The sequence below is a fragment of the Mustela putorius genome, unplaced genomic scaffold (assembly GCF_011764305.1).
Source record: "Mustela putorius furo isolate JIRA1106 unplaced genomic scaffold, ASM1176430v1.1 tig00003962_pilon_pilon_pilon, whole genome shotgun sequence".
Lineage (NCBI taxonomy): Eukaryota > Metazoa > Chordata > Mammalia > Carnivora > Mustelidae > Mustela > Mustela putorius.
This window is the reverse complement of record NW_025422106.1, coordinates 2,278,939-2,290,066: the sequence shown is the minus strand read 5'-3', so window position 1 is coordinate 2,290,066 and position 11,128 is coordinate 2,278,939. Positions and strand designations below refer to the sequence as shown.

The following is an 11,128-nucleotide window of genomic DNA, read 5'->3' as shown; positions in this document are numbered from 1 at the left end:
AAAGGGGGGTCTGGGAGGAAAGTGGGGTGGGAAGTCTACCATCCAGGGGCTAGACCCATTTCCCTGTCGCTTTCCAGGGAGAGACAGAAGGAGACAGGAAGATAAAATAATCTGGTGCCTGGAAAAAAAAGTGGGAGTGGGGGGGGGCGGTGGGGGGGGGCGACTCTGAGCAGATCCCTGCTCAGATCCCTTAAGAGCAGTAGCTTCTGTGGGCTGCAGGGAGGAAGGAGGCAGAGAATGCCTATGGGTCAAATCAGACTTAACACAGGAGCCTGAGTCACAGGCTCTGTTCTGGATGTGGTTGTGAGCAGAGTGAACAGAGATAAAACCACGTTGATAGAGAGCTGTCGATGTGGCAGTGGCCCCAAAGATCCTGAGCAGTTCTTGAGAATCAACATCATCACTGGCGTCTGAGTGTCCAGAAGACTACTGATCAGAAAGTATAATCCCTTGCATTCCAGCAACTTCTCCAGGCTTACCAAGCGCCTGTCGTTTACCCTGCAGGGTAACTGCTCTAACTGTATTCTAACCCAGGGGAAACTGAGGCTCAGTGCAACCTAACCCACCAGATCAGCTTAACAAGTCCAGGGCGGGGCAGGATTTTTAGGTCCACCAAATTCCAGTCCCAAGATCTTGCGAATATTCCTCAATCCAACAAACGTTTGCTGGGAACCCACTTATTTAATAATTATAACAACATCTTCCCTTTGCTGTGAGCTTACCAGGGGAACCAGGGGCTAAGTATTTTCCATACATCAATTCCTTTAAGCCCCAGAAGAGTCTTCCAACTTGAACTCAGGTGGCCCAGATGAGGAAATGGAATCTTAGAAAAGAGGCAAATGAACCCACGAATCAGACATTTACTCCGGATATAAGACCGTGTGTGTTTTGGGGGGACGGGGGGAATCACGCAGGCAAAGGCTGATTTTCAAGGGGCTGTGGTTTCAGTTTAGTTGTTCTGTAGTGGCACTTTGAGTATGTCCCCAACGGAAAATCGAACCGGGTCAAGCAATGGTGGTGGAACAGAGGCTGTAGAGGTGAGATTGAATCATCCTAAATTCTGGTCCTGCTGTGCCTGATAGACTGTCGAGACAAAAAACGAAATTTAAAAAGCCGATGGCAAAGCGCGTAGGGAAAACCAAATAGCGCAAAGAAAAAAAAATATGGAAATCGATCAGAATTCCCCTGCAAGAAAAGAGTTGTTTCGGGAAGTCCGCGCAGCTGGTGGAGGAGGCACGGATAGAGAAGGGAACAGCGGACTACCCGGGTTCACAGGCCAGTGGGGCGAGGAGGAGGAGGAACGCCTCTAATCACCGGCGCTCGCTCCATATCTCGACGAAATGGGACCTGGAGAGAAGTTTTTCGGTGGGGGCCGTGAACGCCCTGAAATTTTTGCCAGAATGGTGCACTGTGTATGTGCATTTGTTTTCCTTAAAGGAAATCCCAGACTCTTTCCCAAACTTAGGAACCTTGGGTTTAAACATTCAGGTGAGAATCGTGGCAAGGGGTCGATCAGTTCTTTTCAGAAGTGTCCCTTCCCAGGGCCATTAGGGCGCCTCCCCAACTTTCAGAGCCGGCCGCGCAGGGGGGCAAAGGTGGAGTGAATACGGAGGCTGAGCAGCTCCGGGACTGAGGGGAGTCGCGTATTTGAGAGATGGACTTAGGACGCGCCTGCGGCTGCTGCTTAAGGGGAAATGGGGAGTGAGAGCTGAGGGGTGCCTGGGAGACGAACAGGGGCAGGCAGGGGGGAATAAGGATAAGTGGGGGAACAGGGGAATGGCAGAGGAGAGGAGGCCACCCAAAAAAGGCGAGTGGCCGGAGAGGGAGAGGAAGAAAGCCGGAGCCAAAAGGCCAGGGGGTGGTGGTGGTGGAGAGAAGCGGCGGGGGTAATGAGGTGAAGGAGGGCGGCAGCCCAAAGTTCTCACGGCCTAGGCCTGGGGTGGACCGGACACATCCTTGGCGCTCAGCCCTGTTTCCTTTTTCTCTCAGTACCCCGGCCAGCGCCGCCCTGCCGGGCGAGTGGGTCGAGCGCCGAGGAAGCAAGCGGCGCCCGAGGGACGCTCCTAATCGCCCCGAGGACCCGCCCCCTTCTCCAGGCCCCCGGGGTCTGAGTCCCGCGTACCCCGCCAGACCCAGCCCGCTCCCGGGCAGTTTGGCTCCCGAGGGGCGGGTCCCCGAGCCTGGGAAAGGCTCCGCCCAGGACCCCCGCCGGAGGAGCGGAGTGGCCGGGGAGGAGCCAGGGAGGGGCGGGAGGCGACCTAGTTAGCGAGCCCGCCCCCTCTCCTCCAGCCCGGCCGCGCGGGCCTCCCGTCCGGCCGAGCCCGCAAGGGTTAAAGGCGGCGGCAGGTGAGGTGGGCGGGGCCGCGGACTCGGGGAAAAAGGAGCGCGGGGCAGAGGATGAAGGCAGAGAGCGCGGGTGAGTCACGGGCGGAGCTGGGCTCGCTCGCTCGCTCGCTCGCTCCCTGGCTCCCGCCCGCCCTCCGCCCTCCCGCCGGCCCTCCGCCCCTCCTCCGCCGCCCGCTGCCGGCCTCCAGCCGCCCGCCGCCGGGTCTGGTCGCGGCCCCCGCTCGTCTTCGGCTCCTGTGCCTTGGCGTTGGAGAGCCCGCCGGCGCGCAGGGCCCATGAGCGCCCGTCCGTAGCGCGCCAGCCTGCCGTGCCCGGAGCCCGAGCGCAGCCTCGAGGTAGGAGCCAGGGTCGGGGCGGCGAGGGGTGCGCGCCCCGGGGATCATCCCAGAAAGACGCGCCTCGAACTCGCCGCAGCCTCCGGTGGCCTTGGGGGAGGTGGTCCTAAAGAATCTGAGGGTCTTAGCGTCCCCGCCGAGCGACAGCTGGGCGGAAGGGCGAGACGAGGGACCGAGGAGACTGAAAACCGGGGAAACTGGAGCGACTGGGACAACCGGAGGACTGGAACCTTGAGGACTGGGAGTGCGGAAGTCCTGACCACCTGAGCGCCGGTGATCGGGAGAGGGAGACTGCGGAAGGGGGAAGAAGGGTGTTTCTACCCGGCTTCCTGCACTGGGGAGCGGGAAGCCGAGAGTGCGCGCTCTGCTGTCTCCCTTCCCGAAACTTTGCAGGCTGGCCATTGCATCCCAGGGCTGGACTCCCCGGCTCTGCGTCGAGAGAGGCCACTCTGGAGCCTGGGTCGTTCACCTCCCCACCCCCTCATCCCTGGGGCAGTTCCCAGACGCCGAAAGCTATTAGGGTCCCAGGCCTCCCGGCTCCTGCCCAGCCCCTTCTGGGCTGCCCCACCTGGGCCCGAGGCTCTTTTCCTGCTGCTTCACCCTGTTCCTTTCTTGTGGTAAGGCAGCTAGAGGCTGAGTAGGCGCCCCGGTTCCCCTCTCTCCCCCTCTCCCAGACTACCAGGGCTACCTCTTTGGTCACAGAGGCCACAGGTAGCAGGGTCAGCCCTGCTGTAGGAAGAAGTCCCTGACCTAAACCACTGCACCTCCTCTCCCACCATCAGAGAAGGCTGGGCGACCACACTCCACACCTGAAGGGCTCTCAGGTCTTTGGGAGAGGTGGTGGGAGGAAGAGGACCTTCGAGTCACAGATGCGTGCTTAAGAACGGGGTGGATGTCTTTAGGTTGCCAACCCTTTAGGGAAAGGATAACAGGCGGGGAGTCCAGGCACCTGGTTCACAGAGGTACATACAGTGCATACAGGTTGATTGAACAAGTAAATGAAAGTCTGTTCAAGTCATTTCTCCAAATACCGCCTGGGTTTCCTCTTTTTTTTTAAAATAAGAGGGTTGGTCTGAGGCAATGGTTCTCAACACTTAGCTGCATATGGGCGCCATCTGCAGAACTCCTAAAAATGACCCAGGTCTAGAATGCACCCCCCTCTATAATCTCTTGGGGTAATTCGTAATTTCTGTGATTCTGGTTTTTCTTGTTGTCCTTCGCTGTCCCCACTGTGACTCTGCATCTCTTAACGGGGTGACAGTTTTACCTCCCTGAGCTGGTTAGTCAGCTCTTCTCTCGCTGGCCCCCTTCTGGGGGAAGCTGACCCCTCCCAGCTTCACATCTGAGTCTCCCCTAGATTGGAGGAGGGCGTGGATAGCAGCAGACAACTGGCTGGAGCCTGTGTGGGTCAGCACAGGAGAGGAGGAGGCTTACCTTTCTCTGGTGGGGAGATGTCCCCTGGTAACTAGCACTGTGGCTGCCCCCCCCGGGGGGGGGAAGGGGTAGGGACCAGGCATGGAAGTGGGTTTGGGGGGGGTGGCAACCCAGCCAGGCAGAGAGCTGAGGCGAATGGTACAGAACAGTGAAATGCTCTTCACCACTGAACATTCCTCAGGGATGGAATGAGGTCTCCCCCAGTATCTGAAAACCTGCGCTGGGCATGGAAAATCAGGTCACCTCAAGCTCTGAGTTTCAGAAACAGACCCCCACCGTCTCCTCATCTGTGTCCTGAGTTAGACTAGGGAAGTAGAGATGGGTCTAGGCCCTCCATTGGGGGTGGCGGCCGGTCTGCAGGGGGGTAAATGCCACCAGCTCTCTGCGCTGGCCTGGGAACCCGGGGTCCGGATGGTCCTAGCATTTTACTGTAGGAGTTTCTGACTTACCAGCCTGGGACTAGTCCAGCTCTCGGAATGAGCTAGGTCCTGTAGGAGGGATCAGCTTCAGCGAGGAGAAGGTTGACTTACCCCCTTGGCTGAGAACCTTATACCCTCCAGCCTTCCTAGCTCTCCCCAATTCTGTTTACTGGTCTTTAGTCCCCTCAGAGCTGTGTCCCTCTTTTCACCTGCCAGGCAGCTACAGAGAGGAGCACTTTGCAGGGAGGGGATCTGGGTCAGGACTAAAAGTGAGTTGGTTACTTTCCTCATGCCACCTCTTCTTTGCCTCCTTTAGGTTCCACTTGAGGTGCCCCTGACTGTCCCTGCTCCCCACCCCACCCCGGATCCCGGCAATGCTAACCGCTGTCTGCGGCTCTCTGGGCAGCCAGCACACGGACGCGCCTCACGCCTCCCCGCCGCGCCTCGACCTGCAGCCTCTCCAAACATACCAGGGCCACACGAGCCCGGAGGCTGGGGACTACCCCTCCCCGCTGCAGCCTGGAGAGCTGCAGAGCCTCCCGCTGGGCCCGGAGGTGGATTTCTCACAGGGCTATGAGCTGCCGGGGGCCTCCTCTCGGGTAACCTGCGAGGACCTGGAAAGCGACAGTCCCTTGGCCCCGGGACCCTTTTCCAAGCTCCTGCAGCCGGACATGTCACACCATTATGAATCATGGTTCCGGCCGACTCACCCAGGCACGGAGGATGGCTCGTGGTGGGACCTTCATCCGGGCACCAGCTGGATGGACCTCCCCCACACTCAGGGCACGCTGACCTCGCCTGGCCACCCCGGGGCGCTTCAGGCTGGCTTGGGGGGCTACGTCGGAGACCACCAGCTTTGTGCCCCGCCGCCCCACCCACACCCGCATCACCTTCTCCCGGCCGCCGGAGGGCAGCATCTCCTGGGGCCGCCCGACGGGGCTAAGGCCTTGGAAGCGGCCGCCCCGGAGTCCCAGGGTCTGGATTCCAGTCTGGACGGAGCAGCCCGGCCCAAAGGCTCCCGGCGGTCAGTGCCCCGCAGCTCGGGCCAGACCGTGTGCCGCTGCCCCAACTGCCTGGAGGCGGAGCGACTGGGGGCTCCGTGCGGGCCCGACGGGGGCAAGAAGAAGCATTTGCACAATTGCCACATCCCAGGTTGTGGGAAAGCCTACGCCAAGACGTCGCACCTGAAGGCGCACCTGCGCTGGCACAGCGGCGACCGTCCCTTCGTGTGCAACTGGCTCTTCTGCGGCAAGCGCTTCACGCGCTCTGACGAGCTGCAGCGCCACCTCCAGACCCACACGGGCACCAAGAAGTTCCCCTGTGCGGTCTGCAGCCGCGTCTTCATGCGCAGCGACCACCTGGCCAAACACATGAAAACCCACGAGGGCGCCAAAGAGGAGGCTGCCGGGGCGGCCACCGGCGAGAGCAAGGCCAGCGGAGCGGTGGAGCCCCCCGGGGGCAAAGGCAAGCGGGAGGCGGAGGGCGGCGCGGCTCCCTCCAACTGAGCTGCTCTGGTACCGCCCCCCACGCTGGTCTCTCCTGGGGGCATCAGAAGAGCTTTCGGGGCCTCCCTCCACTCCCCCCGCCCCGGCCTGATGCCCTTGGGGGTTGGGGGACTCGAGTCAGAGGATCAGGTGGTTATTTATTAAGGGGGAGGAAAAGTGGTGCGGGGTCAGGGGGACGGGACAGTAGGGGGTTTTTTAGTCTCTGGGGCTGGACCAGACGTGTTTGACTGGCTGGGCTGGGAGGGGCTGCGCATGCTGCTCTGTCCTCCCTGTCCCCACTACTTCGCTCCAGTGCCCGGGCTGGGGGGTTGGGGTGGGGTACCCCTACCGCGGCTGCAGGGCGGAGGGGACCTGCTGGAAGAGACAGCGCGTCCCCGGAGCAGAGAGGAGTGGGGCCGCCGCAGGCGCTGGGGGTAGCTGTCTGGACACGTCCTTAGTGCCTGGGAACCGGCACTTAAAAGCGCCTCCGGTCCCGCCCTGCGGCCCAGGTCCCTTTCATCCCCCATATAGTACTTCTGTTCCTATGTTTCCCGAGGGAGCGCTCACGTGGGGTAGGGGAGACAGGGGTACCCTCTAAGGAGGGGTCTCTATCTGGTTGGGAGGGTTGTTGCCCTAGAAATAACTCCTTTTATGTGCCTCCTGATTAACCCTTCCCAACCCATTCTGATGGAGCCTTGAAGGAAGAGGGGAAGAGGCCAGAATCTGGGACAGCTTCCCAGCCAGAGCAGTGGGGTGGAGGAGAGAGCTAGACCAGGAGGGGGAGGGCAAAAAGTCCTCTTCTTAAAATGAGAGGAAGGAATTGGGTAGGGCAATGGAAGGAACTAACCCCTTGTGCCTCTAACTCGGATTCAGTCCTTAACTCATGGTTTTCATGAAAAATAAAGTTCGGTGTAGTTCACATTCCCCATCCGTTACCTGATCTAGGTTTTCAAGGCAACCAGAAGCCCCAGCCCCCACCCTAGAATGATGTAGTGTCTCATCCTGGCTCCCTGTTCCCACCCCTCCCTCCATCATTTGCTTTCTCCTTAGGGATGGAAGGAAGAGGGTTACCTGGGTTGCCTGGGGAGTAGGTGGGGTGTCCCAGCAGAGGGACCTCCAGTGGTCTCCACTCAGGGTGGATGTCCAGCCATCTTCTACTCACTGGGAAGAGAAGGCCCACTCTTTCTTTTCTTTCCCATCTCCTTTCTCTGCTGCCTGCAAGCCTTGCCCTTCCTGTAGAGCATTAGGAGGCTCCCTTCTCCCCATCTCAATTCTGGGCAGGGAGACTTCCCTTCCATATGAAGGAGGTGTTCTCCCATTGGAAGGGGTCTGCCTTCTGAGGTGATGTCCAAGAAGCTGTCCCTGTCCCCTTCTTTAGATGCTTGAGATCCATTCTGATTGTGATCTTGGAGTGGAGCCTGGGGAGGGGGAGAGCCTGGCAGGGATGGAGCCAGGCAGAGGGAAGGAAGCTGATAGGGGGTCAGGGTCTGGAACTAGTACCCTTTCCCAAGCTAGAGGTAGAGGCCCTAAGATTCCCTCTGACCTCTCTGGACCCCTTGCCCCCTTTCTCCACCCAGAGCCCTATGCAAAGATTAGTTGTGTATTGATTTTTAAGTTATAAGGAAAAGGTATTTTATTTAATATTAGGGCATGTGTGTGTGCATGTTGTTTGTACGTGTGTGTGTATTGTGTGTGTGTTTCTCTACTGAGCCTGGGGTCTCCAGCTAGAGAGACCCCACCTTGTTCACCCTGTCCAGAGCCCTAGGTCTTAGGCTTACAGCATCTCTTCCTCCCTTGGGGATGCTGAAGTCCGGTCAGTCCCAGGACTGGGAGCTAAATGGGAAATGGGTCTGGGGTCTGGATAGGAATATGCGTTTGCATAGAAGGGAGCCCTTCTTAAAAGGGACAGGGTGACTCTCCCTGAGAGACTCATGGGCCTGGGGTAGTTTAAGAAGTAACGTTCTTTCTTTTTGCTCCCTCTTCCCCCTACCTCTTGCCACCCCAACCAGAGGTCCCTTTCCTTGCTGAGAGGGTTGGGGGTAGGAGAGAGCTCGCAGCGCCTGCAGGTTGCCTGGCCAGGCAGAGAAAGGGGGAGAGAGGGAGGGCTCTGTGGGTGTGGGATGCCTTTCTCCTCCACCCATCGAAACCAGCCACCCCCTCCCTGCGCTACCAGGACAGCCTTCCCCAGTGACCATTGTAAGGGGAACTCCCGAATGGGTGTTGGGGTGGCGGGGAAACATTGATGTTCCCCTCCGGAGGCCTTGAGTTCTAAGGGTGCTGGTGAGGGCTTCGGATGGGTTTTCTTCTGCTCCCCTCGTTTATAGATCTAGGTTGCTTGGCTGTCTACCCCCTTCTAGGCAGCCCCCTAGAGGAGAAATGTAGGATTTTTTTTTTTTTTTTCCTTTAACTGCTGTGAACCCACTTTGGGGGGGAGAGGAGGAGGAAGAAACAGCCTGTGTTTTTTATGCCGTAATAAAGTCATCAAGCACATCATTGCTTCATTTGTCTTCCAGCTCTGGTTTTCTTTTTGACTCAGTGTCCCTCAGCAGTGAGGACCAGGCCCAGGCCGGCTGCAGGGTGGGGTGGACACTTCCTTTGATCCAGCACCCCGGCCTGCAGCCTCTCCTCCCTTTGTTTGGGGCAGAGCCCAGCTGATGGAAGGGTCAGATCCTTTCCCAGGAGGTGGCTGGTGTGGGGAATGGGGAGGAGCTCCCTCAGGGTTGATAGCTGGGCTGACTGTCCCTCCGTGGGGCTGAGAAGGTTCTAGATATTTCCTTCCTCCTCCACATGTAAGCCCCCTCTTTCTCCTCCCCTGCGAAGAACGCCAGTTCCCTGCCTTACCAGGGAGAGCCAGCCTCCCAGCCTGGTCACCCCGCCCCGTGGGGGTGTGATCAGTCCCTCTGGCTGTGAGCGAGGCGGGGGTGACTGACAGCGATTTCTTCACCCAGAATGATCCCTATCAGGGACAAGGTGATGAAAGGCAGCCAGGCTATCTGATGGGCTCCCGCCCAGCTGGAAAGTCTGAGGGAAGGATCCTACTGCAACTCCCAGCTAGAGGGCCCGCCACAGTTACACAAACACCACGCGCACCAGTGCACCCTCACCCGACCCACTGGGCGGCCTGGGATGTGCAGAAACGCCCATCTGGACACACTCTCCTGGGCTGCCCAGTGCCTGCGATGCAGCCGGTGCCCAATTCAGGTGAAATGATTAAAAAACAAAAACAAAACAAAACAAAAAACCCTTATGCGTCCAGAGGCCCAAAGCTAGGAAGGTTGACAGCTGAGAAGGTTTGGGGTCCAAAGGGGCAGGCTGGACTTTGTGTTCGTTTACCTTCCCCGCCTTCATTTTGGCCACAGTTATCTTCCCTAGTGGGATTCCTGTTTCCCACACTCCACCCCGGACCCAGTTTCCTGGAGCCAACTCTGGTCCCCACACTGGCTCATCCCATCACCTGTTTGGGAGAATCTGCAGTCACAGAGTTGAAGGTCACTTTGTGATAGGGGTTACAGAAGGAAGCAGACTGGTTTTTAGGGGAGGAACTCTTTGCTTTCTCTTGCTCCTGGATTTAGAAGTCCAGGAGGAGGAGGGGCAGGCCTATGCCCCACCCCACCCCCCTTGCCGGCCCCACTCTGTGGGCACCTCTTTTGTCTTCCTGGTTCAGTGGGAGTTAGACCCCAGGACCCGGGGGAGCCCCTTCCTCCTGCAGCCCATCGCTGCCCCCAGGGACAGGAGGGCAGCTGTGGGGCTGGCTGGGCCTGTCTGGGCAGGGCTGGGGCCACCCCTCCTCCCCTCACAGCTCCTCCTGCTGACCTGCATTCTTAGCGGGGGCCTTTGGTGGGGCTCTGATGTTTGCTCACTGGCCTGCATTGGCAGCAATGCTGCTCGGCTGGCCCGCCCCCTACCCCCCACCCCTGGAGCCCAAGGCCACCACTGACCCCTCAGGTCTGAAGCCCCCAGCGGGATGATCCTGGAGGGCCAGGGAGAAAGTAGGGAAATCAGGCCACGTGGGCTCACCCTTTGGACAACCTCTCTGAGCCGCCAACCTCAGGTGGGAGTACCGGCCCTGGAGGGTTGGTGAGTGAAAACAGGAATGGGAAAGTGACGGAGGAGCCGGCAGCCTGGGAACCACAGCCTGGGGCAGCGGGTGGCCCGCAGACACTCTCTTCTCCTCCGGCCCAATCCTGCCCCACTGCGGGCGGCTGGGGAAGTGAAGGAAGGGGCCCACTGAGCCGCCCGCCACTCTGGGTGCCGGCGTCCATCGGCACACAGCCTTGACTTTTGCTTCTGGAATGACCCCTGACAGCAACCTCACGACACCTCCCCGTGGACTGCACACCCTAAGCAGCCTTCACTTTCCATTAATTCTGGTGAGCTCGACGGCTCAGCGTCCTATCAGTGTGGGTTTGAAGATTTTTTTTTTTTTAATTGACAGAGAGAAATCACAAGTAGATGGAGAGGCAGGCAGAGAGAGAGAGAGAGGGAAGCAGGCTCCCTGCTGAGCAGAGAGCCCGATGCGGGACTCGATCCCAGGACCCTGAGATCATGACCCGAGACGAAGGCAGCGGCTTAACCCACTGAGCCACCCAGGCGCCCCTCAGTGTGGGTTTGAAAAGCATCTCAGGAACCCAACAGTCTGGCTGTCTCCACCCGGTACAGGGCGTATTAGAGACACCCAGGGAATTCCTGAAGCCATCCGGATTAACTCTCCAGCACTCCAAGTGATGTCCTTGGGGGTGTATTAGACCACTTTACACTGGGGATGTTGTTAACATGCAGCTTCTGATTCACTAGGTCTGAGGTGGGGCCCAAGATTCTGCATCTTTTTAAAAAAATTATTTATTTATTTGGGGAGGGGGCAGAAGGAGAGGGAGAGAAGCAGAGTTCTTGCTGAACTAGGAGCTCCATGCGGGACTCAATCTCAGGACAATGAGATCATGACCTGCACAGAAATCCAGAGTCCACTGTTTAAAAGACTGAGCCACTCAGGCGCCGCAAGATTCTGCATTGTTAACAAGCTTCCAGGTGACGCTGATGCTGGCCGTCCATGGACAGAGAATGAAAATATTCTGTTGTACAGTGAAAGTTGTGTGGTTGAAAGCAAATTGCT

The 11,128-nt window shown here is 58.6% G+C and overlaps 1 protein-coding gene across 1 annotated transcript; it reads left to right on the top strand.

Annotated features, from left to right (window-relative positions):
- Positions 1-2,297: 2,297 nt before the first annotated feature.
- Positions 2,298-8,519, top strand: SP6 (Sp6 transcription factor). The gene is made up of 2 exons (XM_004764717.3): positions 2,298-2,681; positions 4,851-8,519. The coding sequence occupies exon 2, from the start codon at positions 4,909-4,911 to the stop codon at positions 6,037-6,039; it is 1,131 nt and encodes a 376-aa protein (XP_004764774.1). The 5' UTR covers positions 2,298-2,681; positions 4,851-4,908; the 3' UTR covers positions 6,040-8,519.
- The last annotated feature ends 2,609 nt before the right edge of the window (positions 8,520-11,128 follow it).